Genomic DNA, 24510 nt, shown 5'->3' on the forward strand with positions numbered 1-24510 from the left:
CTGCTTGTTACTACTTCCCCGAGAGACACTCTTTGACCAATAAATTCAAGCTGATGAACCTTATGAAAGTCCTAATTTTTCCTTCACGGGTCGACTGAAAATAAGTGCTAATAAACTCGGGTCATCCTCAAAACGTTAAATGATATGCTCTAGTTTAGCTGCTGATTTTAGGGGAAAAAGATTATTGAAAAAAAAATCATTCGTCTTCCATTTTTGGACGAGTATAAGGTTTTAGAACAAGTTGGGGGTTTTTCATCTTTCTTTTTCGAGTGATCTAGAGTTTTTCGGCTCCCCCGAGATAAGCATTTAGGGTTTTGTGTTTGTTTTTCGTCACTGCAATGGCGAGAAGACATGGGTGGCAACTTCCAGCCCACACATTTCAGGTTTCGGAAGTTACTAACTATTGAGGGTTTTTCTCTATAAATTTTCCTACTTCACTGAGTATTGAAAGGGTCAATTTTGGACTTTGGTTTGAACGATTGTGAGATCCCTTGTCGTAATCTGCAATTGTGTGTTCTTTTTGTAATACCCGTGAAAATGACATAAAAACAATGTTTTGTTGGTATCTGGGAGTTACTTTGTTGTGATTGTATTCACTTCAAAACCTGTCTGATAGCTCTTCTTTTTCTTTTTTTTTTTCCCTCCGCTTCTATGTGTTTGTACTTCAAACGAAAGCACACAGATTTGAGTATCTGTATAGGTATATGTGTATAGTTCCATCTGCATTTGAAGATCCCAGAATTTCGATTATCTAACATCATTTATTGATCTGCAGGTTGTTGCTATAACTGTATATTTCTTGCTAACTATTGCATACTATGCCTTCTTTGCTCCCTTCCTCGGGAAGAAGCTCTATGAGTACATTGCCATGGGTGTTTACTCGTTCTTGGTAAGAAGAATCACGAACATTGTGTTATATTATGCTCTCAAATGCATAAAGCTTGTTATATGTCTCAAAACTCTGATATCTCTTTTGCCTGATAATTATTGTGCAGGCGTTTTCGGTTTTGGTTCTGTACATCCGATGCACTGGTATAGATCCTGCAGATCCTGGAATCTTTGTAGAGGCTGTTAACACTCCAGCCCATAAGTCACAGAACAGTAACTATGTGCCTGGTAAGTTCCCTACCGATGATGCTGTGCAGAAATTTTGTCATCCAATTAAGAAACTCAAGGGCTACATAATTTGGATACTTTTTTTTTTTAATAATTATAATGCTGTTTCTGTTGCAGAGAACGCCATTAATGGTGTGCCATATGCTAGACACGGCTCAGGTTGCTGTAATGCTATAGGAAGATTCATTTGTGGTTGTTTAGTAATACAAGATTGCCGTACAGATACCCAACAAGAGCAATCGTGTGAACAAGAAGAAGCTATGTTCTGCTCATTGTGCAATGCTGAGGTATATTAGTATATTTGCTTCTGGTAAGTAGCTTGTTATTGCGTCTTTAACAGTAACACTGCATTCTTTTTTCGAAGGTACGTCAATTTAGCAAGCACTGTCGAAGTTGTGGCAAGTGTGTCGATGGCTTTGATCATCATTGCCGGGTATGCAATTTGAAAGACAGTTTTCTTTTTCCTTGGGATTTCTAACTTGCATTATAGTTAATATGTCAAGTGTCTTCTGCCTTAGTGGCTGAATAACTGTGTGGGGCAGAAAAACTACATCAGCTTTGTGTGTCTTATGGCGGCAAGCTTTTTCTGGGTATGTTTCCAACAAAGTTTGTTACTTTAAGTTTATCCCATTACATAGTATATAATCTATCCAGATAAGGTAACTATGCAAATATGACAACAGCTTTTAGTTGAGTTTGGAGTTGGTGTCGCTGTATGTGTTCGTTGTTTTGTGGAACAAAACGCGATGGACCATCTTATAACCGAAAAGCTTGGACTTGGATTCTCCCTTCCTCCATTTGCCGCAATTGTGGTAATGCTTCGCAGAAATAACATTGGTTTATTCTATCTTGTATCAATGCTCAGTTTCTAACTTCAGCTTGCTTTCTCATTCTGCAGCTTGTCTGTACAACTCTCTCGTTTCTGGCTATAATACCGCTTGGAGAACTTTTCTTCTTCCATATTATTTTGATTCGAAAGGTTTTGTGCCATCGTCTTTCGCATCATGTTGTTGATATATTCCTTGTCTCCACTACAAACACATAAGGAAACATGAAGCTAAGCGTTGATATGTAACTTTTGTTGCTGCAGGGAATCACAACGTATGAATATGTTGTTGCTGTGAGAGCGCAAAGCGAACCACCTGGACCGTCTTTAGATGGGCAAGACCAAAATAGTCAGCCACCTTCACCTACAAGCTCAGCTGTGACAGCCGCGAGTGGAAGAAGCTCTCTTGGTTTGAGCATTCAATACCGTGGTGCCTCCTTGTGCACACCTCCGAACATGTTCATGGATCAACAGGTAAAAAACTATCAAATCTGATATCTTGTTTGCTTCCTTCATCTGTATAATAAACTCTCTTTTTTATCAGGACGATGTTATCCAGCATTTAGAGCCTGGACCTGTACGATCCACCATAGATCCAGACACGCTTACACAGAAGAAGCCACCTCAGCGTCAACAAGTAAGGATCAATCCATGGAAGCTAGCGAAACTCGACTCAAACGAAGCATCTAAAGCAGCTGCAAAAGCACGTGCATCCTCATCAGTGCTTCTTCCAGTAAGTTCCCGGCACAACCCATACAAAACCAGCAGCAACGTAAGCGGGATATGCAGCCCTGCAAGTAGCAATCATACCAAAAACACTTGTAGCCTTAGCCCAGCTCTGACAAGAGATCACTTCAACCCAATGTACATGTCATCATCAGCTAACGAGTCACCATTAAACGAAGAAGAAAGCAGGTATGCAGCTAGAAGAAACTTGCCTACAAGCGATGAGAGTTCAGTAGTTTGGGATCCAGAAGCTGGCCGGTTTGTATCGTCGTCTCAGATTCCCGGAACTGGATTAATGGATTCTGGAGGTGGTCCTCTTGCTGCTAACGAACGTCTCAACAACATAACTTCTTCTAGGAGTGATGGTAGCAGAAGGGTTAGAGGAAACCCTTTAACTGGTTACTTCCAACAGGTTAGATCACAGAGAGGAGGCCAACTTCCAGTGTTTATGCCTACTGATTCTCAACTTCATAGACATTTATCTACTAGATTCCACTAGAAACATTTGTAGCCTGTAGTTGATAAACTTTTTTAAAAATTTTAAGTTCTGTCTCTTAATTCTCTCTCAAAACGTCTCTCAGATATATATACAACTTTGGCTTCTCGTTATAATCAACTAGTGAATTTAGATATAATTAAGTATTACTTAACTGTAAAATGAGCACTCAAGTCGTTGTAGTATAGTGGTAAGTATTCCCGCCTGTCACGCGGGTGACCCGGGTTCGATCCCCGGCAACGGCGATAACTTTTTTCACCTGCTTATTTTGTTTTTATTTTTATTTTTTTTTTTACTTTCAAAATTTGAAATTACCCATAAATCCGCCAAGTCGTTCATCTCCCCCTACATTTCCGATTCAAAAGCATTAGAGAGAACCTACGAACCAGCATGAACAAACAGAGCAATTATTTCCAAAAAAAAAAACAAAAACAAAAATAAATAAAAAACCAAAAAAAAAAAAAATCTCCATCACCGGAATTCGTCTTCCCGGAATAATTTCGCGCACTACGACGGAGACACCTCTCCTCCGTGACTGCGTTTTCCCGCGTTTATCGCTCGTAAAGGATTGAAATTGATGATCGTAAAACCCAGAAAAGACTAGGTAACTTAGCAAAATCTGTTTTTTATAAAGAGAAAAAATGGGTGGAGGAGGAGGAGGAGGCGGTAACATCGCTGCAGAAGGTCCAAGAGAGCTCGATCAGACCCCGACATGGGCCGTCTCCACCGTTTGTGGCGTTATCATCTTAATCTCTATCGTCTTGGAGCTAATGATTCACAAAATCGGAGAGGTAAATCTAATCTATATCTCACCGAAACAATCGATATCCACTACATTTTTAGCTATAACATCGATTGTTTTCGTAGTTGTTCGAGAAAAGAAAGAAGAAAGCCTTATACGAAGCTCTTCAGAAGATCAAAAACGGTAACCCAGAAATCTGAAAACCCTCAAAGTTTGGATTTTGAATTTAAAAACTAGGGAGAATTGATTGATTTTGTGGCAGAGCTGATGGTTTTGGGATTCATTTCGTTGCTACTAACATTTGGGCAAAACTACATCGCAAGCATGTGCGTGCCGTCAAGATACGGCCACGCAATGTCCTTTTGTGGTCCGTACGATGGTCCCAGTGGTGACGCTAAGAAGCCAAAGACCACCGACCACATCCAAAGGCATCTTCTCTCCTTTCAACGCCGCGTTTTGGCTGACGCTGCTCCTGCTCAGTGCAAGAAGGTCACCAATCTCTTTCTTTTTCAATCTTCTCTTTCTTGGTCACAACCTTGTCTTTTCAGCTCAGTGTTTTTGTTGTTGTTGTTAATGTTTCAGGGCTATGTGCCGCTTATATCACTCAACGCGTTGCATCAAGTGCATATCTTTATCTTCTTCTTGGCTGTGTTTCACGTGATTTATAGTGCTATAACCATGATGCTCGGAAGAGCAAAGGTATAATATAATGGTTAATCAAGGGTCTGTGTTTTGTGTTTTGTGAGTTTTGATTGTTGGATTGGAGTCATTGCGGTTTTGCAGATTCGTGGATGGAAAGTCTGGGAGGAAGAGGTCATAAACGATCACGAAATGATGAATGGTTAGATTTGTGCTTGTGTTTTTTTTTGTTTATCTCTACCACATTAGGAAGCAGATTATCGATTTGGTTTTTGATTGATGTAATTTACAGACCCTTCAAGATTTAGGCTCACACACGAGACATCGTTTGTTCGAGAGCATGTCAATCCTTGGGCGAAAAATAGATTCTCCTTCTACATTGTATGATTTTTTGTAGATTCTGTTTATGTGCTTCTTTATAACATCTTGTTTCTACCTATCTAAACTTTCTTTTTCCTTGCAGATGTGTTTCTTTCGTCAGATGCTGAGATCCGTCAGAAAATCTGACTATTTGACGATGCGTCATGGGTTCATTAGCGTGAGTTCCTTGAAACTATGCAACCAATCTTGAAATTTCTCCAGAAAACTTCTTTGAGATTTGTTTCCAACATCCTCTGTTAATTAGGTCCATTTGGCACCCGGGATGAAGTTTAATTTCCAAAAGTACATCAAAAGGTCATTGGAAGACGACTTCAAGGTAGTCGTGGGAATCAGGTAACCTAGAAACCTCTTTGCACTTCTTCTTCTTATCACTAACAGTTATCTTCTTCATCGTTTTCTGATGCAATATTAAAACCGTTCGGAGAATGCAGACCGGAGCTATGGGCCTTTGTAATGCTCTTTTTACTCTTTGATGTTCACGGTTAGTCTTTTTAGATCAGTGTTATAGTGTTCTTCAACATACAGATCGCTTAGAATCTAATTGTTTTGGTATACCGTTTTAGGATGGTATGTTACTGCTGTGATCACCATGATTCCTCCACTTGTAAGTGACTCCAATCTACCTTATAGCTTTTGCTTCCGTTAAACGAGCAACATAGAGAAAGATTATAGAGAGAAAACAAAACTGAGTAATTGTGTTTGGTATGAAGTTGACATTAGCGATAGGGACCAAGCTTCAGGCTATCATATCAGACATGGCGTTGGAAATTCAAGAGAGACACGCAGTGATACAAGGGATGCCACTAGTCAATGTCTCTGACCGACATTTCTGGTTAAGTCGTCCCGCGTTAGTCCTCCATATCATCCACTTCATTCTCTTCCAGGTATATTCGCCAATTATAAAACAAAACGATTCAAAAAAAAAGTATGTATTAGTCTATGTTCTAATGAGCTTTTTTCACATGATTGTTCAGAATGCCTTTGAGATCACCTACTTCTTCTGGATATGGGTAAAGAAAAATATTTACACAGAGCTCTCTTTTCCCATCTATGATCTCTATTTAGTTCTCTCACTCTGCTTCCATTGTTGCAGTATGAGTTTGGGTTACGGTCTTGTTTTCATCACCATTTCGCTCTTATAATCATACGGGTTGCTCTCGGGTATGTTCATCAACAAGATCCATTTATGGTGTTTTCTTGAGCTACAAGAAACTAGGTTTTTCAAATCACTACCATTATTGAGGGTAATATTCTTAATGCAGTGTGGGAGTACAGTTTCTCTGCAGTTACATCACACTTCCTCTTTACGCTCTCGTGACTCAGGCATGTCAAAGTTTTACACTTTATTCTGTTCTCTTTTGAGAAGTCTGGTTTAAGCTTGTTTTAATTTACTCTGGAGATGAAATGTTATATCTAGATGGGATCAACGATGAAGCGATCGGTGTTTGATGAGCAAACGTCAAAGGCATTGAAGCAATGGCATAAGAATGCAAAGAAAAAGAGCGAGAATTCAGGTCAAATGCAGTCTCCATTGCCTAATCTACGACCTAGAACCGGCGGCGATATTGAGTCAGCTCCGGCGAACATCACGGCCAGTGTTGATGTTAAGGAACGAGATCAGAATCGTAAACCTGGTGACCTCTTAAGCGGTCCCTAGAAACCAGACCGGTCAATACACTATACATTTTTTCACTTAACCGGCTTTCTCAAATCCTATACATTTTTTTTTTAAAAAAATTATACTATAGGTTATGTAATTATTTGTTGTGTGTATCACAATTAGTTCAATTTTGTACCAGCTATCCACATGATTTGATACAAAGACATAACCTATATATAGCCTATTGGACTAAATGGAATGAAATTATACGAGTCAAAGACAATTCAACCGGAAAAAAGACAGTCCTCCTAACTAATTGTTGCATATTCGATTTTATTTATTCAATCAAAAGTGTTTATAAGTGTACTGAGTTCGTCGCCGTCTCCCTAGCCGGCGCCGTCGTCACAATTTCACTGCCGTCTCCGCCGTAAGTTTGATAACGTAAGTTTCTCAATTCCATATTTTGCTCGTCAATAGTATAGTCAACTCCGTAATGAAAACATGAATCAAATCAACAACACCAAAAAATTTGAGCTCAGAGGTAATGCAGAGTCCATGGAAATTATTTCCATGATCGTATCATTGAACTAAACTTGGATGAGGTTGATCTTGATTTCGCCAGATGTCCAAACCTTTTGCTTTGTTCTTCTTAAAATATTTTATTTTCTGCACACAATGTGTTCGATAAAATGCCTTATAGATATCTGTGAATTATAAGACGCCACTAATGTTGGAAATTTAATGTTCAGGCAGCACAAAATGTGTTCGAATTCTATGACCAAAGCTCCCGCCATGATGGGTAAATTTTGTTTTTTTAAATAACGTTTTGTCATTCCTTTTTCATTGGCAATGATCGGGCCTCTGTAACATATCATGTAGAAGTCTCAATAACTTGCTGATATAGGCACTCTGCAAGTAATTTGGCTTTTAAAAGTTCCTCCTTGTGTAATTTTGACAGCGATAAAGAAGAAAATTGAGAAAGACATTTACGGAGTTGGAAGTATTGGCCTTTTCACTGAGCTGGACACAGAGGTAGAGACATACATCTGCATCTGCATGTTTTGTGTCTTTGTGATTTGTTTAAGTACCATTAACATTGATTGTCATTCAAAATTTTCAGAATTTAGCAATAAGACAGAAACCTGGATTGGAAGAATACTCTGGTGTAGATAAACCGAGAATTACGACCCTGTAAGTATGTCTCCTTTCCATTCGATAATCTCCTTTTACCTTTTTGTTCTTAGGTATGGTTCAGATCTTATTTAATAACTGATAATCTAAACATTGCATTCCCTACTTTCATCACATTCTCTGCAGGGACAAACAATGTGCTACACCAATCAAAGCTATGCATCCAAGTACCTTCCAGACAGAACTCAACTCGACCACTCAGAGTTCCACGTTATTACACCAGCTGACACATCATTCACAGCAAAGGAACCTCATGGCTGGACGTGCAGTTCATGCACGGATCATCAGAACTGAAACATCGACATGCACCCACCATGCTAATGGCCTTGTCAACCTTTACGCCAAATGCGGACACTTACCCAAAGCCCACTCCATCTTCAATGCCATAATCACCAAGGATGTCGTGTCCTGGAACAGTCTCATCACGGGATATTCTCAGAACGGCAGTCTCTCCAGCTCCCGCACTGTTATGCAGCTGTTTAAGGAGATGAGATCACAGAATATGCTACCAAACGCTTATACCCTTGCCGGAATTTTTAAGGCTGAGTCGAGTCTTGGAAGTGGTACAGTTGGGAAGCAGGCTCACGCACTTATCGTCAAAATGTCAAGTTTTGGGGATATATACGTTGACACTTCGATGGTAGGCATGTACTGTAAAGCGGGTTTGGTTGAGGATGGACTTAAAGTGTTCGCCTTGATGCCTGAAAGAAATACCTATACATGGTCTACCATGGTTTCTGGTTTTGCTACAAGAGGACGCGTTGAAGAGGCAATAAAAGTCTTCAATTTGTTTCTTAGAGAAAAAGAGGTTGAAAGTGATAGTGACTATGTCTTCACCGCAGTCCTTAGCTCGCTGGCTGCAACCGAATACGTAGGCCTAGGCAGGCAAATCCATTGCATCACGGTTAAAAATGGGTTGCTCGGGTTTGTAGCTTTGAGTAACGCGCTCGTTACAATGTATTCAAAGTGTGAGAGCTTGACTGAGGCATGCAAGATGTTTGACATGTCTGGTGACAGAAATTCGATTACATGGTCAGCAATGGTCACTGGCTATTCTCAGAATGGGGAATCACTCGAAGCAGTAAAGCTGTTCTCGAGAATGTTCTCCGCTGGAGTCAAGCCCAGTGAATACACGATTGTTGGGGTTCTTAATGCATGCAGTGACATTTGCTATGTAGAAGCAGGGAAACAACTTCATTCTTTTTTGTTAAAGTTGGGATTTGAAAATCATTTATTCGCGACTACAGCTTTGGTTGACATGTATGCGAAAGCCGGTTGTCTAGCAGAAGCCAGGAAAGGGTTTGATTGTCTAAAAGAACGTGATGTCGCTCTTTGGACATCACTTATTAGCGGGTATGTTCAAAACTCAGATAACGAAGAGGCTCTGATTCTGTACTGCGAGATGAAAACAGAAGGTATTATCCCAAATGAACCAACCATGGCAAGCGTTCTGAAAGCGTGCTCCTCTCTAGCTACCTTTGAGCTTGGAAAGCAAGTACATGGCCACACAGTCAAACACGGGTTCAGTCTAGAAGTTCCAATTGGAAGTGCACTTTCTACAATGTACTCAAAGTGCGGAAATTTAGAAGATGGGAACCTCGTCTTTCAAAGAACTCCCAATAAAGACGTTGTGTCTTGGAACGCGATGATTTCAGGCTTGTCCCATAATGGACGAGGAGATGAAGCCTTAGAACTTTTCGAGGGGATGTTAGCGATAGGAACGGAACCGGATGATGTCACATTCGTGAATATTATCTCAGCTTGTAGCCATAAAGGGTTCGTAGAGAGAGGCTGGTCTTATTACAACATGATGTCCGATCAGTTCGGGATTGTTCCAAAAGTTGACCACTATGCGTGTATGGTTGATCTGCTGAGCCGTGCAGGACAGCTCAAAGAGGCAAAAGAGTTCATCGAATCAGCTAGTATTGATCACGGTTTATGCCTTTGGCGGATACTACTAAGCGCGTGTAAGAACCATGGGAACTGTGAACTAGGAGCTTACGCAGGAGAGAAGCTCATGGCCCTTGGATCGAGAGAATCATCAACGTATGTACAATTGGCGAGCATTTACACGGCTTTAGGGCGGATGAGAGAAGTGGAACGGGTTTGGGGATACATGAGAGCAAACGGGGTGAGCAAAGAAGTAGGTTGCAGTTGGATCGAGATGAAGAATCAGGTCCATGCTTTTGTAGTGGGAGATACAATGCATCCGTGGATTGAAGAGACAAAGGATTTGGTTAGCTTGGTGAGGAGACAGATGATAGAAGAAGGATTCACAACTGTGTTGGATTCTTCTTATGTAGAAGTAGAAGAAGGTACACACAATTAGTTCTTTCATGATTCTACGTCTCTTATACCGATTTTAAATACAAAATTTGTTGTATTCTTTTATATTTGTAGGTTTTTAATTTAGGTGTAACTATTTGTGTGAAAAAATGTATCACAAAATAGTTATAATTTTGGTCAGCCTATCAGATGTAATTGAATTTGATTTGGTATCCATATGCAATAGAGAACAGGTTGTGAAACGCTTGACAGAGAAATCAAGATTTTAAGAAAGGACTTTTTACAGTAATAATAAATAAATAATGAAGATATTACCAAGTCAAAAACACTCCCTAGTTCCACGGCCAATTTTGTGCAAGTTCTTTGGACAAAATTTATTTACGTCTTTCATAAGTATTTTACTCTTTGTTTCTCTTCCAAATATATTGTCTTTACAACAAGCAGAAACAAAGCAATAAAGAAAGGTAAAGCTTGGTTGAAGAAACATGTCCGAGAAACCAGAGAAACAAGAGCTGCCACTAGAAACGAGTCCATACACAAAGTATGAAAATATTGAAGATTACAAGAAGAACGCTTATGGAACTTCCGGTCACGAAGAGGTTAAGCCTGGCCAAGGCGGCGGCACAACCGACGCACCGACCCTCTCCGGCAGTGCTCCTCCTTCCGCTGTAGATTCAGCTAACCAACAAGCTAAGAAGTGAACCACTGAACACTATTCACGAATATTAATCAATCACAAAACAAACGAGTTTTGATTGCTTCTCTCCTTAATTACTCTCCAATGTGATTTATTTGATGCTTTGTGATAATTGACTTGCTTTTTTTTTCCCTCTCTTTTTCTACATTGTTATGATCCAATCTAATCAATAAATAGATGTTGAGTTATAGCATCAACATGCATCTTCTTAAATTTGATGAATTTTAGGAAAAATATATGTTTCCAATCCGATTTCTAATAGAAAGGGCCAATCAATTCGACAATCAAATAGAACATTCCACTACATGTCTACATATATTCATCTGTTAAACTACCATTGGTTGTTAGTCTTTAGCCTCTTAGGTATCAAACTTTCTATCTTTAATCATTAGCAATTTATACCTTTAAAAGCAGTAAAGTCAGTAAATAATTATTGCACCAATTAATATGCTGATTCCATCAATGAGATTGTCCAATCACCAACAACATTAGCTAACTTTTTTTTTTTGAACGGCATATTGTCGTGTGCTAACCTTTTTTTGTTTGAACAACATTAGCTAACTTATTGTACTACCATTTCATTAGATAGAAATCAAATCAGATAAACAAATTGTCGGGTCCATATTGGTTTTCTACCGGTTTGGGTTAAATTCAGTCCCAATCCGGATATAAATTTCCCGGTAGCGAACATAGCCGAAACATTCGATACAGCCATTATAATATCGACACGTGGATGGCGGGAATCTAATGCAGCTATATATCGGAGGTTACCCTTCGCGATTTAGAAAAGACAAAAAGGAGATTGAGTGGGCGAGATCCTAACCGCTGGTTTTCTATCCAAGCGATCTAATGGCTGGGACTCGGTGGCGGTACCACCCGGTCAAAGTAATGCTTAGCCGTCGATTAACGACACGTGTCGGTAGGAGATCTCGGGTATGACAGATAGACGATCGAAGAGATTACCTGGAATCGCCGGTGGCCAACCAAATACCAAACGAGACATAAGAACTAGAAAGCTTTCTAAATCCGTCTTTAATCAATTCTCTTCTTTTTTCTTCAACGCCATAGCTTTTTCTGGGTTTTTCGAGAATTTCTTAAAGAGGATCTGAAGGGTTAGAGAACAGGATATAAGAAGAATCATTATTGTCATCTGTGAGAATATCTCAGAGCTTCTTTCTGGTAATTTTCTTATCTTCTGAATTATCTACCTGCTTCTAGATTTCTTTTGTTATCGGTTTTTGGGGTTAGTCTAAGACCTGAATTCATCTGAATTTCTGAATTTTGGTCAACTACTCAGGCTCTGTGTATGGTTCTAAATAGGGTTTTGGTTAGATTTATGGATAATCGATTGCTTGATCTGACCTCACAAAAAGTATAAAGATTTCACCTTTGAGTAGCTGGTTCTTGACCCTTTTGTTCATAATTCTGTTTGGGAGCTCCTTGATTAGAATTGTGAAGCTTGTATAGTTGGTTTGGTGATTATTCGATTTGTTGAGTCTGGGTATTAATGAAAATCGTTTCTTTGGCTTTGAAAAATTGATCTTTCGGAAGGAAAGGTTCCTGTAGTTTTCAGGTTTCAAAGTGGGTCCATTTCAAGGTCTTTGGTTTGAAGTTTGTTTCTCACAAAATTCTGATCCTTCTAAGTTGGTTTTTGCTGATCTAAGATGAACAAAGGAAATTGTTGGAAAGCAACAGACTGAAAACGCTACCAGGAAAAAACACAAGAGGAGTTGTGACTGGAAGAGACTCTTTCTGGATTTCTGATAGATTTATATGATTGAGAGAAGAACTCAGCGCCCGTGTATGGATTTTCCACCTTTGATAACGGTACTAGAGGGCGATTTCAACATGGAGAATGCTTCTGCAACAGAAATTGATACTTTAGAGAACTTGGATGACTCTAAGCAAATAAGTAAAGGAAAACCACCGAGGCACTTTTCTGCCATGCAACATATCACAAGCACTACAGTTACTACTACTAGGCTGCAGGTTGCAGTCAATGCGGTAATTTAGATGACGCACAATCTCTGGAACTTTTTTTATTTTTATTTTTTTGTAGTGGGATTCAAACGATGTAATTGGTTTCTGTTTGCAGGATGTGGCTGTTTGTAATTTGGTTATGAAGTCACCTGGTGAAAATTCAGAGTTTTTGCCTGTATACCGATCAGGAAGTTGTGCTGAACAAGGGGCAAAACAGTTCATGGAAGATGAACACATTTGCATCGATGATCTTGTTGAGCACCTTGGTGCAGCTGTTGAATTCTCATCACTTGGAGCCTTCTATGGGGTGAGTGTATCTTCAAACCTTACCCCAAATGAGCTTAGAATGCAGCTCACAAACCTGATTCGTCTTCTTTTATTTCTTTTGTACTAGTACTATATCAATGATGTTAGTTTAAAAAGTATTTTAACGCTGTTTTATATTTTGCTTTGGCAGGTATTTGATGGCCACGGTGGCACAGATGCAGCAGTGTTTGTCAGAAAGAACATACTGAGATTCATTGTAGAGGACTCCTACTTCCCACTATGTGTAAAGAAGGCAATTAAGAATGCTTTCCTAAAAGCTGATTACGAATTTGCAGAGGATCCTTCTCTTGACATCTCTTCTGGGACCACTGCCCTTACAGCTTTTATTTCTGGAAGGTAAGGGGCAGTTTAAATTCATTAACGTTCTATCAACTGTATCATCAATACTTCTTTCTTTAGGCCCATGAACTTTAACATCAATAAAATTTTGTTCAGATTGCATGTGTGTATAAGTTAAAGAATAATACGGTTTGAGTAATTGCTTACTTTCATCCTTGGTGTCAAGACTTGCGTAATGCGCTGTTTTACCATAGTTCTGTGTAGTTTTGATTTGATTTTGAAAAGAGTTGCTACTTTCTTACTTTACAGGAGGTTGATAATTGCAAATGCTGGTGATTGCCGAGCAGTGCTTGGGAGAAGAGGTAGAGCAATTGAGTTGTCCAAAGACCACAAACCAAACTGCAGTTCCGAGAGAGTAAGAATAGAAAAGTTAGGTGGAGTTGTGTATGATGGCTACCTCAACGGGCAACTATCAGTTGCGCGTGCCATTGGAGACTGGCACATGAAAGGTCCCAAAGGCTTTGCTTGTCCTCTAAGCCCAGAGCCAGAGTTGCAAGAAACGGATCTGAGTGAAGACGATGAGTTCTTGATAATGGGGTGTGATGGTCTGTGGGATGTGATGAGCAGTCAGTGCGCTGTGACGATCGCAAGGAAGGAACTGATGATTCATAATGATCCAGAGAGATGCTCTAGAGAGCTTGTGAGGGAGGCCCTTAAAAGGAATACATGTGACAATTTAACTGTGATTGTTGTTTGCTTCTCTCCTGATCCTCCACAGAGGATAGAGATCCGAGTGCAGTCACGTGTGAGGAGAAGCATATCTGCGGAAGGATTGAACCTATTAAAAGGCGTGCTCGATGGTTACCCGTGAGCCACCCTCGAAACAAAGATTTGGAGATATCTACATTACTTTGTGAGATCATTGCCAACTTAGAGAGTGTTGTGTAGGTTGCCGAGTTGTGTTCTTGAGTATGTTTGTTTGTTACCAATATATTAGTATTCAACATCCATTGAGATTTTAGATTGATGCATATCGCTTTGTAAATAACTCTTTTTTGTTTTTTACTTGTACCATGGGATCCCTTTTTAAAAATATAATAGAATTTCTTCTTCGATTATAGGCACTCTCTCAATTTCAGGGATGTTTGATCAGAAGAAAGTTGAGTTATTATAGTTGAAGTTAGAAAGGTTGTTTTGTTTTTCTTTGGTTCTTGTGTCTTGTGGAAGAACATGGGATCTGTTCTTGATGGAGCTTAGAGATGGCGAGGAACGAGGAAGATTATTGTTTATCTTCTTACTTATTCTTTACCTATTGCTCAATTTAGAATTTTGATTTGTTATATGTTCTTTAGTGGTCTAGAAAGCAAAAACCCCCTAAAACTCCAGTCCCGTACCTGAGAGTACTGTTTTATCTTCTTGGTATAGTTATGGTTTGATTCTGCTTAAATAACTAACTAGTCACGTGCCGCTTGAGAACAAAAAATCAAGAACGACCCAATTAAAAGACTCTTAAAAAATTAAGAAAATTTCATAAAGGTTTGGATCATAAGAATTATTAAAAAAAAACATCACTTATAGAGTTAGAGGTCTACTAGTTCATACTAATACTTCCTAGTTCCAAACATTGGCTTTCATTGGTAAAAAGAATTCCTCATCAGCTAGTTTTAATTGGTTGAAGAATTTCATCTCACACTTTGCGTGCGTAAAATTACCTAGGATCATATAATTTCTAAGAAAATTAAGAATTCTCATATACGTAGGGACCATGTAGAGTTCATCTTCTTCTTTTTTGTTTTTCCCATCACAAAACAACCATCAATACATCAATAATCCTTAATTAATTCCCTAAACCAGTCATGATTTATAGTGATAAATCTTACTGAGTTTGTTGTTTTGACATGAGATATTAACGTGTATATATAGTAATATCATTAAGATAATGCCTAATGCCACATAATGTATAATTTTCTAATCCAACTCCAACACAGAAAAACTGAAATATGCTAATACAAGAATGATATTCCGCTCCTTAACCTTCACGGACTTCATTTAATAATCGGTTTATGATGTGTTGTAGTAGCTGATCTACAAAACACACATTTACTCCTCAAGATCTTCTTCTGCGTCTCCTCAAGATCAAATTTGATCGGTCGATCATGCGCAGTTGCTGAACCAATTAGGGCGTGTTGTGGTCTCTGCCTCTATCTTCTATGGTGATCGGTGGATAGTTTAGTTGTCTTGACCAATGAGAACGTGTCCGATACATCTTTCTTTCTTCCAAGTCTTCTTCATATCCCTTCGTGCATATTCATGTCCCAAAAGTTTATTTTTCATCCATGAGACCTGATCATACTAAATGCACCACCTCCACTCTTTAAAGACGCCTATCTAAACATGAAATCATAAAAGAAATCAAAGCCGGATTACATCCACGGTCAATACGTTTGATGCTATTTTCTTCGTTTGTGAATACTAATGTTCTTCACGTTTTCACCATCCTCCATTTTTGTGCTCTGCCCTCGATGGTTCAGTGAAGACGAAGAATGCGACGTCGTAGTCATGGATAAGTTGGCACCGGATTGGCTATTTCCAGAATGAAACTGGCAGTATTGATCAGGAAGTATGTCAGGAGCAATTGGTGGAGGTGGCGTTACGATAATACGATCATGGGAAGTATCGGTTGATGGAGAGTTGGTAAGAATGTGCTCGGGGAAGTTAAGCTTGGCCTTGTGACCTCTAAACTCAAATGCAGCTTTATCATATGCTAAGGCGGCTTCTTCTGCTGTGTCGAACGTGCCTAGCCACACACGAGCTGCTTTGTTCGGGTCACGGATCTCAGCCGCCCATTTTCCCCATGGTCTTTGCCTCACGCCTCTATAGTTTCGTTGTCTCGAATTACTTTGTTCTGTAGAAATGATAGAAAATGGTATAAGTTCACTCTTGTGGAAACGGTGACATAATTAAATAAAGGTGGTAGACGTGCATGCATGCGTGCCTATGAAATATATTGTTGGATCCTACCGAAATGTATTTTTAAATCACACATCGTGATTATCGGGGAACTCGTTATAGCTTATATCGCATGCTGTTTCTTAAATAACATAAACTACCGGTGTAAAGGCATTTGTTGAAGATTATTATAATGTGTGTAGATTATTAATCTGCGTTTTGAATCATATGATATGAATATTAATTCTACATCTCTAATGGGATCTTCCATAAAAAAAAAAAAAAACTGTTCTCTTACTTAGTAATTAACCTATAGATATTTACTTAACTATCTCCTGTGCTATTACTATATAAAATAATTTCCATCATCTTTAACACTTTCTCCTATATTCTGAAAGGCAACAACCGAGCTAGCTAGCCAAGCATGTTTTCAGTCCTTTCGAATGTTCCTACACTAAAGTTAAAAAGTTGTGCCTTTTTTTCTATGTTTTTACAAATGTCGAAAAATAATTGTCCCTATATTTTCTTACTTAACATTTGGCCATATAATATGAGCCCTAGCTAGCTTTACTTATCTATGATTCGGATTCGTGTATAATCAACTAAATATGATAAGATGACAAAAAAAAAAAAAATCAACTAAATATGATAATTTTCCCCCACTAATTAATTTTGGAAATTTAAAGGGCGGTTTATTACAAGTTTCATCAACCTTAAGAAAATCAAGCCATGTAACATCAAATGCATTTTTTTTTTTTTTTTTTGTAAAATGCAAAAGCATTTTCTTAGAATTGAAGTAATACATTGTGAACAGATAAAACTGATACTCCATATATTAAGTCTCCATTTGATCAAGGCCATGGTGCAGCAACTAAGGCGTCACCAATGTTAAAAATCCAAGATTAAGTCTTTCGAATATGTTTCTCAAAAAGAGAATCATCAATATGAAAAAGAAAATCACAAAAGTAATATGTCTATTAATTATATAGTTATAAGAGAATGGATCTGATGAGAAAACCTTGAGGGGTAGGAGATGGAGATGAATCCATGGATAGTTGGGTGGGTTGATTTGTGAGTTCAGAGACAAAAGCAGACACATCAGACTCCGACAAAGTTGAGCAACAACACAAGTCTTCTTTCTCTTCTCTTTTTCCGGCCATTGATTCCGGTGAAAGAGGCCTCTTCCCACTGTGCATTATCCGATGATAATAATTATGGTTAATTTTATTTTTGTAGTCAAAGATAGATTGGGTACAAGCCAAAGGTACAGCAAAGTTGTTCGTGATCTCTGCCTCTATGTTATATATAGTAGCACACGCATGTTTATGTTGACCAGTATCGAGAGAGGTTGTGTAACCTAAAGGATATTTTGGTAATAAACTTAACACAAGCTTTTATGTTCAATAAAAATATTTCGGGAATATTTCTTTGAAACCATCTGTTATATTAATTCAGGGATTAGAGATTTAGAGTAACTTATGCAAAGCACGAAAATTCATCATGATCTAGTCAAGATAATTTAAGATGAAACTGCAATAGAATCTTCTATTATATTTTCTTTAATGACAACATATAATCAACATCTCACTGGTTTATTCCGAAGAAAACAAAAACAATTAATTTCCGACTTTACTTTGTTTCATAAAATGAATTTGTCTTTTCAACGGTCAACATGTTCCAAGAAGATCTTAATTACGTTCAGTTATGTACTTTGATGCTGATTAAGTGTCTATCTATACGGTCATGTTCGATAGACGTCTACAACCGATTTCTTTTCAAATCATTGTAGAGTTTGCAACCAAGTCTCGCGATTACATTATTGAATTGAGTGGATTCAGAAAATATTACACCACATTGATCCAATTTTTTTCACGTGGATGCTAATTATTATACATAAGTGTTCCCATCTCTTCTGGATTATTATTTCCCCAAACAATATATATCAGGGGGTTAGACTTTGTATTTAATCTTTAACAAAATACAAATTGTGCTTGATGCTATTTGTTTTCAAGTTCAACTTAAATAGGAGTTAAAAATCTGATTTCAGTATTATTAAATTTAATAAAAATATAGAACTTTAAATTTATTCATATTTATAGATCAATCTATGTATATACACACACCTACAACTGTTCATTTCAATAGCTCTTATTATTACATTTGCTACTTTAACCCATGTACATGTGTCATCAAATCCATTTGACTTTAAATATAATGTTTTTTTTTTGTAAATTATTTTACATAATTTAATAAACCCATGCATGGTTAATTAGTATGAATATAATAAACAAAAACTCAGTTTCTATTCGCTACATACAAAATGAAAATGTGCTCTCCCCATTTCATCTAAAAAATTAGGATAGAATATGCAATGAATCTCTTTTAGTAATGTATTATAAACAGTTTGCGACGGTTTTTTTTTTTTTTGTTAGTTTGGGTGGGGTGGAATCTTGTCATTACATGCATGATGTCAATGAATAATAATATTTCAATCATCTGAACTTGTGGTTGAAGAAAAAACCTTAATATTTAACCCTTAAAAAACAAAGAAATATAACCTGAACAATAGAAAACAACTGCGCTAAATTAAAATATCATTAGACCGACAATCAGAATCTCAAGATGTGTGAAATAAGATAATGATTTGAAGACAATATGACGTATGTGCTTACATAATAAATGTGGTCAACCTTGAATATTATATAGTCAGGCAGACTTCGCACGAACAAATCAACTCCAAGACACACCAATCGCATTCGACCATAACGTCGTTCAAATAATTGCCACAAAGAAAATTATCATTGAGCTACTTTGACTTAGTATTATATTGATATTTTTATAACTCTAATATAATTTAGTGTTGAAATTATTTAAATACATACATACGTTGTTTGGTAAGGTGGATACAAAATACTCTTTTGCATCTTAATTACTCAAATGCATTTCAATTAAATGAATACATTGTTGTAAGATATATTACGTGTGGCTATATGATAGTACATCAAATTTGATCTAAACAGTCTGGTCAGATCCCTTTGATCGGAAATCAGTACACAATTGGGGGTTTTTTTAACATCTATTATTCCAGTACATATATATCGAACATTATGATGTTTCTTAAAAAATCCAATATCTTTTAATCATCAAATTGTGATAGCTGCCAAATTTTATCAAATAAAAACACAGTGTTTAATAGACACATGAGTTGTTAAGATTTTCACCGTATTGTTATTTTTTAACGAATTGAGCTTATGGTTTTTAAAATGGTAAAAAATAGTGGTACGAATATGTTATGATTTGTTTGTCGAGGTTTTTCGCTCTATAGCTATACAATCACAATAACTGTAAGAACTAATAATACCAAAAGCGATATGTTCACTTTAATTGTACTACTTCTTACATTTTTATTTAATTTCGGTACCATTCTCTTCTTCAGTAATATGCCACGAATGTTGAAAGTTGAAGTATTATATATGCCACGAACCAACCATGATAGATCCGATTGGTAACTCAAAGCAATAAGGGGAGAAAATTTGTTTCTTTCTATTGTGAATGTATTTTTCATGTAGTTTTTGTATGGATGTTAGTTAATATGTTATACACAATTAATCATGCTTTATGGATAAGAAATAGCAATAAATCTGAAGTTATTTGTTACAGCGTCCTAAAACCATTTCAGATCAAATTATTTCACAATCTCTCTAGTGCCAAAGTTTAAAGACTATATTTTAATGACAATTATTTCCGCACAACCAGGTTGAATGGTCTCTTGCTTAGCGTTGTGCCGATAATGACTCGTAATCGCATGATTTTTTATTTTAAAATACACATATGAGATGATATAGACGTAAGAAAATTAGACAGAGAATCAAACATGCTTTTCTTGATCAAAAAATTCAAAAGTTTATCAAGTTCCAACTATCCCAGTTGCGATGCAATATACGTAAGAATATTATACTGAAAATCAAACATGCTTCTCTTGAACAAAAAACTAGCAGAAAATTATCCAAAAGATTCTCAAGTTCCAACTATTTCATTTGCGACTTGACTATTAAATTAACTACTATCAAATTCAAGAGCAAATCCAGACCCTAGTGACTCGACTCAGTTTATATAGACTGTGTCACTATGTCTTGGGGGTCTATCAGGAACTGTTCCTGGTTTGAATCTGGACGCTTCATGTCTCGCTAGCTCAGGAGGCACAACACTGTTGCTCTGAACAAGCATCTGCTTAAGATCATAAAAAATATCAGTATCAGTTCCAGTCAAAAACGAAGTCGCAACACCGCTTTTCCCAGCACGTCCTGTACGTCCGATACGATGTGTATACATCTCTATATGTTTAGGCATGTCATAGTTTATGACATGAGCCACATCGGAAATATCTATTCCACGGCCCACAACATCCGTCGCAACAAGAACATTGTATCTCTTTGCTCTGAATCCTTCTAAGCTGATTTCTCTCTGCTCTTGCGACTTCCCACCGTGCAGGGTCGTCACACGGTATCCCGCCTTATCCAGATTCTTGGCGATAAAGTCGCAGTTTTTCTTTGTGTTAACAAACACGATTGCAGTTTTATCGCCGAGCTCGTCGAGCAGTTTCTGCAATCTGAAGAACTTCTCAGATTCTTTCACCCAAAACACTTGTTGCGAGATCAAATCCGTGGTCTTTCCTGCAGTACCAATGGTGACAACAACAGGGTTCCTCAAGTACTTCCTAGCGAGCCTTTCTACCCCAGGAGGCATTGTAGCACTGAACATATACGTGGTCCTGTAAATCTTCTTTTCGTCAAGCTCTTCTTCTTCGTTCTCGGGTTTCAAGTTACTTGAAGGCATCGCATCTAACACACCTGCAACCTGAGGCTCAAAACCCATGTCTATCATCCGATCTGCCTCATCAAGAACCACGTAGTTGCACTGGTTCAACACTGCGTACCGCCTCTCAAGGCAATCAATCAAACGACCAGGAGTAGCAATCACAATCTCACACCCTTGTGTAATCTTCAACCCCTGTTCTTCAATCGACTGACCACCAACAATAGAAGTCACCCTAAACCCAAGATAATGCGCAAACTTTACAGTTTCCTCCTCAATCTGCTGCGCAAGCTCACGAGTAGGGGCCATAACCACAGCGTAAGGTCCCTCAGTCTCATTCTCTTCACTCATCGGTGGCAACCTAGATATGTAAGCTAACATGGGCAAAACAAAAGCAGCAGTCTTACCAGAACCAGTCTCTGCAATGCCGATGACATCTCGCTGTTGCAGTCCAAGAGGTATGGCTGCCATTTGAATCGGAGAAGGTTTCTTGTAGTCAGCTCTCTCCACAGCTTTCAAAAGCTCAGAAGTGAGCTTGCTCTCTTCCCAGCTCCTCATTGGACGAGGAATCCTCGAGCCTTTGTAAGAGATGTTGAAATCTTCCCTGAAGATACGCCAATCCCTTTCAGTCATCTCCTCTAATCTCTTATCACTCCAGTGCCTATCAACCCTCATGTCAAACGAGTCATATGTATCCGCGGCTTCTTCTCGCTCCTTCTGAGCAGCCGCCTCCTCTGGTCTCTCTACTACACCATCCTTCTTACGAATCTCGTCGCGCATCTCCCTCTCGTGCTTGGCCGCCTGTTTTTTCTGCTCGCGGCGGTCCATACCAGCACGAAACCCTCTCCCAAACAGAAGCTGAGCTTCGTGAGGGTTTTGGTAGAGAACGTTCATGTCCCTCGAAGTATCCTCGGTGTTTTCCCAATCGAAAGAGAAACGGAACTTCTCGCTCGGCCTGATGACTCTCTTCTTCGGCTTCTTTCCGCCTAGGTACTGTTCTTTAATGGCGTCGAGTTCCTTCTCCCTCTCTCGCTCAACTAACTTCTCAACCCGCGCCTTCTCCCTAGCCTTGGCCTCCTCCTCCCTCTCCCTATCTCGAATTCTCCGATCCGGCTCACGATCTCGTTCACGGCGGTCACGGTCACGATCACGCTCACGCTCACGGTCGCGATCTCTGTCTCTATCCCTGTCGCGGTCTCGCCCTCTGTCTCTATCCCTGTCGCGGTCTCGTCCTCTATCTCTCTCCCGGTCCCGATCTCGATCTAGGTCGCGGTCTCGATCCCGGTCCTTACTGCGATCTCCATTGGCGTCTTCAGTGTCAGGGGTGGAAGTGGAGCCACCGACTTGGTCGCGGCGGAGACGCATATCGGAGATTTGATCCTGGCGGCGTTTTAGGGCTAATTCTTCGCGCTGAGCTTTGGTGAGGAAGACGGGCTTCATAGCATTGGCGGAATCGAGTGTGTTCACCGACGCAGATCCGACGACTTCGTTGATTGATCGCTTCATCGTTGCTGAAGAATCAGAGAGTATTCGCTTGGTCGATTGCAGGTCGGGAAAGGCTTAAGAAGATCTAGAACCGTCTTCTCCTTTTCTCTTCTCTTTCTTTTTCACTTCGTATCTTTTCTTTCTAAACTCTTCTTATATTTGCTAATAAAATTTCCAAAAATTTTGGGAAATATATAACTCTCTTAGGGTTTTAGGCGGTTAGGCCCAATAGCTTTAGTTGGACTTCTTTTTGGTGGTTAAGCCCAGTAGCTTAAGCCTAATTTTTTTTTTTTTTTTAAGTAGGATTCAATTCATCAGATCTCAGCTAGACTGGTCTGTCTTCTTAACTCTTTCATTGGAATCATATTTATAGTTTGTCATGATTTATTGGATTTATACTTGAACAATTCTCATTGTTTTTGATTCTCCATATTTACATAGGTTTTCTTCTTCATTTATCTACAAAGATTTCAAGAATAATTAACTTACAAAGCTTCAGAACTCTAACATGCTTTGTCTATTTTACTCAATCTCGACATCTCGTATCCATGTGGCCATAAATTCATATAAACTTTTTCTCTTAACAATTACAAAATTCTGCAGGATTTGAAAGAGAATAGTTTAAATACTCTCAATTCATTCATAAGATCGAGTTTAAACTTTAAAGATTTTATTTTGTCAACAACAACATGCATTATGCAGTATGTGAATTGAAGTAGTGAGCTTAGAAATGCAGAAGAAAAACTCGTGAAACTAAAACCTGAATTAATGGTAATTTTGATTCTGTCTTGCTTCTCTGCATATAATCAAATACTCAAACCCTGCTAAAAAACTGCTGATGTCCCTAACTTCATCATACAAAGTTACAAACTATACATATAACACCTAACCTTAATTTTTTGCATCTACCAAAGAAAATTCTTCATCCCAAGTCCATTGCAAGTAAAAATGAGCTCCTTGTACCGGTCGAACAGTTCCTGCATCAAACAAAGCAATGGTGGGATTCATCAAAACTTGAAGCTTTCGTAGTACTCGCTTTCGAAAGAAAACATTATAACATTATTCTACCATGTTGTGCTCATAGATACGACGCATCCTTTTCTTGTCGTACTCCTGCCTTGTAAATGGGTCGCTCAATACTGTCGAACAAAATGATCAAACCTTTAATGTCGAAGTTCACCAAGAAACCAATTACAGAATCAAAAATCACTAAATGAAGAAAACATATTCCTTTTTGCAATTAAAACAAATTCACATCAAACTCTGCATTTCTAAGCTCACTACTTGAAAGCCTACCTTAACAAGAAACTGTTATCATACAGAAGAAACTAAACAATGTACATCTACATGTAGAGAAGCAAACCTTGATAAGCCTCGTTGATTTCTTGAAACCTAGACGTAGCAGAATCCCCTTCTTTAAGTTTATCCGGATGCCACTTCTGCAAACAAACCAAACACAACTCCAACTCAAACACTGAAGAATTCAGACCAGATTCTGTCCGAAATGGGGGGAAAAAGACACAAATTTTGGCGACGAGAAAGAAAAAAGAGAGAGAAGGAACCAGAGCAAGGCGGATAAAGTTGGAACGAATTTCATCATCGGAGGCGTCGCAGTTCAATTCAAGGACTTTATAGTGATCCTGAAATACCCAATTCACCAAAAACCTCACTTTTTACAATCCGGAAACTTGAACAAACTTAAAACCAAACTATTTGTCGAAATTATGTTAATCTTCTTGTTTACCTTGTAGTTGTCGAATTCGAAATCGAAATCGAGAAATGAGCCATGTCCGTCTCCCCAATCGGAACACCACATCCGGTGTGAACAAACAATTCGAGCTTCCTCAATTCACAACATTCACCTTTCGTCACTTGTGAACTCAGATAAAGAGCTCGCACACAAAAAAGGAGCGATTTTTAAATATTGCATTTCGACACCTAAAAGTTTTTGTTATTATAATTTTAGGACACTTCG

The 24510-nt window shown here is 38.4% G+C and overlaps 8 protein-coding genes and 1 non-coding gene across 10 annotated transcripts; 6 read left to right on the forward strand and 3 right to left on the reverse strand.

The window, feature by feature from the left end:
- Window positions 1-338: 338 nt before the first annotated feature.
- On the forward strand, window positions 339-3177 carry LOC18026521 (protein S-acyltransferase 21). Its single transcript, XM_006410446.2, has 10 exons — window positions 339-383; window positions 776-889; window positions 996-1116; window positions 1234-1403; window positions 1481-1549; window positions 1635-1706; window positions 1800-1928; window positions 2015-2095; window positions 2207-2416; window positions 2487-3177. The coding sequence occupies exons 1-10, from the start codon at window positions 339-341 to the stop codon at window positions 3165-3167; spliced, it is 1692 nt and encodes a 563-aa protein (XP_006410509.1). The 3' UTR covers window positions 3168-3177.
- Window positions 3178-3337: 160 nt separating this feature from the next.
- On the forward strand, window positions 3338-3409 carry TRNAD-GUC. Its single transcript has one exon. It is a non-coding gene; the product is annotated as a tRNA-Asp (tRNA).
- A 396-nt stretch (window positions 3410-3805) lies between these two features.
- On the forward strand, window positions 3806-6583 carry LOC18026522 (MLO-like protein 5). The gene is made up of 15 exons (XM_006410447.1): window positions 3806-3955; window positions 4032-4089; window positions 4169-4395; window positions 4489-4605; window positions 4690-4747; window positions 4838-4926; window positions 5009-5083; window positions 5171-5259; window positions 5358-5407; window positions 5490-5530; window positions 5637-5810; window positions 5901-5936; window positions 6020-6087; window positions 6189-6249; window positions 6344-6583. Exons 1-15 carry the CDS (start codon window positions 3806-3808, stop codon window positions 6581-6583), a joined length of 1533 nt encoding a protein of 510 aa, XP_006410510.1.
- A 257-nt stretch (window positions 6584-6840) lies between these two features.
- On the forward strand, window positions 6841-10223 carry LOC18026523 (pentatricopeptide repeat-containing protein At2g33680). 2 transcript variants are annotated; one of them, XM_024148045.1, is made up of 5 exons: window positions 6841-6967; window positions 7276-7325; window positions 7485-7558; window positions 7647-7721; window positions 7844-10223. In XM_024148045.1, exon 5 carries the CDS (start codon window positions 7875-7877, stop codon window positions 10044-10046), a length of 2172 nt encoding a protein of 723 aa, XP_024003813.1. In that variant the 5' UTR covers window positions 6841-6967; window positions 7276-7325; window positions 7485-7558; window positions 7647-7721; window positions 7844-7874; the 3' UTR covers window positions 10047-10223. The 2 variants fall into 2 exon arrangements, with proteins under 2 accessions (XP_024003813.1, XP_006410511.2); XM_006410448.2 differs by lacking the exon at window positions 6841-6967 and having other exon boundaries at window positions 7268-7325; window positions 7647-7717.
- An 82-nt stretch (window positions 10224-10305) lies between these two features.
- On the forward strand, window positions 10306-10704 carry LOC18026524. The gene is made up of 2 exons (XM_006410449.2): window positions 10306-10361; window positions 10485-10704. The coding sequence occupies exons 1-2, from the start codon at window positions 10306-10308 to the stop codon at window positions 10702-10704; spliced, it is 276 nt and encodes a 91-aa protein (XP_006410512.2).
- A 1000-nt stretch (window positions 10705-11704) lies between these two features.
- LOC18026525 (probable protein phosphatase 2C 27) lies at window positions 11705-14404 on the forward strand. The gene is made up of 5 exons (XM_006410450.2): window positions 11705-11879; window positions 12365-12704; window positions 12796-12987; window positions 13138-13343; window positions 13596-14404. The coding sequence occupies exons 2-5, from the start codon at window positions 12474-12476 to the stop codon at window positions 14155-14157; spliced, it is 1191 nt and encodes a 396-aa protein (XP_006410513.1). The 5' UTR covers window positions 11705-11879; window positions 12365-12473; the 3' UTR covers window positions 14158-14404.
- An 889-nt stretch (window positions 14405-15293) lies between these two features.
- LOC18026526 (ethylene-responsive transcription factor ERF112) lies at window positions 15294-17489 on the reverse strand. Its single transcript, XM_006410451.2, has 2 exons — window positions 17254-17489; window positions 15294-16191 (listed from the first exon to the last, which is right to left on the reverse strand). The coding sequence occupies exons 1-2, from the start codon at window positions 17429-17431 to the stop codon at window positions 15737-15739; spliced, it is 633 nt and encodes a 210-aa protein (XP_006410514.1). The 5' UTR covers window positions 17432-17489; the 3' UTR covers window positions 15294-15736.
- A 2612-nt stretch (window positions 17490-20101) lies between these two features.
- Window positions 20102-22681, reverse strand: LOC18026527 (DEAD-box ATP-dependent RNA helicase 21). The gene has a single exon (XM_006410452.2). It carries the CDS (start codon window positions 22554-22556, stop codon window positions 20340-20342), a length of 2217 nt encoding a protein of 738 aa, XP_006410515.1. The 5' UTR covers window positions 22557-22681; the 3' UTR covers window positions 20102-20339.
- A 602-nt stretch (window positions 22682-23283) lies between these two features.
- LOC18026528 (chaperone protein DnaJ) lies at window positions 23284-24506 on the reverse strand. Its single transcript, XM_006410453.2, has 5 exons — window positions 24280-24506; window positions 24098-24175; window positions 23899-23974; window positions 23604-23674; window positions 23284-23512 (listed from the first exon to the last, which is right to left on the reverse strand). The coding sequence occupies exons 1-5, from the start codon at window positions 24349-24351 to the stop codon at window positions 23441-23443; spliced, it is 369 nt and encodes a 122-aa protein (XP_006410516.1). The 5' UTR covers window positions 24352-24506; the 3' UTR covers window positions 23284-23440.
- Window positions 24507-24510: the final 4 nt, after the last annotated feature.

Source organism: Eutrema salsugineum, unplaced genomic scaffold (assembly GCF_000478725.1).
Source record: "Eutrema salsugineum unplaced genomic scaffold, Eutsalg1_0 scaffold_10, whole genome shotgun sequence".
Lineage (NCBI taxonomy): Eukaryota > Viridiplantae > Streptophyta > Magnoliopsida > Brassicales > Brassicaceae > Eutrema > Eutrema salsugineum.

Coding starts and splice junctions, on each gene's coding strand:
- LOC18026521 (XM_006410446.2), top strand. CDS start 339: ATGGCGAGAAGACATGGGTGGCAACTTCCAGCCCACACATTTCAG. Junction 1,707..1,799: donor TGGCGGCAAGCTTTTTCTGG/GTATGTTTCCAA, acceptor ATATGACAACAG/CTTTTAGTTGAGTTTGGAGT. Junction 2,096..2,206: donor ATATTATTTTGATTCGAAAG/GTTTTGTGCCAT, acceptor TTGTTGCTGCAG/GGAATCACAACGTATGAATA.
- LOC18026522 (XM_006410447.1), top strand. CDS start 3,806: ATGGGTGGAGGAGGAGGAGGAGGCGGTAACATCGCTGCAGAAGGTCCA. Junction 3,956..4,031: donor TGATTCACAAAATCGGAGAG/GTAAATCTAATC, acceptor TTGTTTTCGTAG/TTGTTCGAGAAAAGAAAGAA. Junction 4,090..4,168: donor TCTTCAGAAGATCAAAAACG/GTAACCCAGAAA, acceptor ATTTTGTGGCAG/AGCTGATGGTTTTGGGATTC.
- LOC18026523 (XM_006410448.2), top strand. CDS start 7,268: ATGTTCAGGCAGCACAAAATGTGTTCGAATTCTATGACCAAAGCTCCC. Junction 7,326..7,484: donor CAAAGCTCCCGCCATGATGG/GTAAATTTTGTT, acceptor TAATTTTGACAG/CGATAAAGAAGAAAATTGAG. Junction 7,559..7,646: donor TCACTGAGCTGGACACAGAG/GTAGAGACATAC, acceptor CAAAATTTTCAG/AATTTAGCAATAAGACAGAA.
- LOC18026524 (XM_006410449.2), top strand. CDS start 10,306: ATGAAGATATTACCAAGTCAAAAACACTCCCTAGTTCCACGGCCAATT. Junction 10,362..10,484: donor CCACGGCCAATTTTGTGCAA/GTTCTTTGGACA, acceptor GCTTGGTTGAAG/AAACATGTCCGAGAAACCAG.
- LOC18026525 (XM_006410450.2), top strand. CDS start 12,474: ATGATTGAGAGAAGAACTCAGCGCCCGTGTATGGATTTTCCACCTTTG. Junction 12,705..12,795: donor TGCAGGTTGCAGTCAATGCG/GTAATTTAGATG, acceptor TTCTGTTTGCAG/GATGTGGCTGTTTGTAATTT. Junction 12,988..13,137: donor CACTTGGAGCCTTCTATGGG/GTGAGTGTATCT, acceptor TTGCTTTGGCAG/GTATTTGATGGCCACGGTGG.
- LOC18026526 (XM_006410451.2), bottom strand. CDS start 17,431: ATGCACAGTGGGAAGAGGCCTCTTTCACCGGAATCAATGGCCGGAAAA. Junction 16,192..17,253: donor TCCATCTCCTACCCCTCAAG/GTTTTCTCATCA, acceptor TCATTTCTACAG/AACAAAGTAATTCGAGACAA.
- LOC18026527 (XM_006410452.2), bottom strand. CDS start 22,556: ATGAAGCGATCAATCAACGAAGTCGTCGGATCTGCGTCGGTGAACACA.
- LOC18026528 (XM_006410453.2), bottom strand. CDS start 24,351: ATGTGGTGTTCCGATTGGGGAGACGGACATGGCTCATTTCTCGATTTC. Junction 24,176..24,279: donor TCGAATTCGACAACTACAAG/GTAAACAAGAAG, acceptor TGGGTATTTCAG/GATCACTATAAAGTCCTTGA. Junction 23,975..24,097: donor ACTTTATCCGCCTTGCTCTG/GTTCCTTCTCTC, acceptor GTTTGTTTGCAG/AAGTGGCATCCGGATAAACT.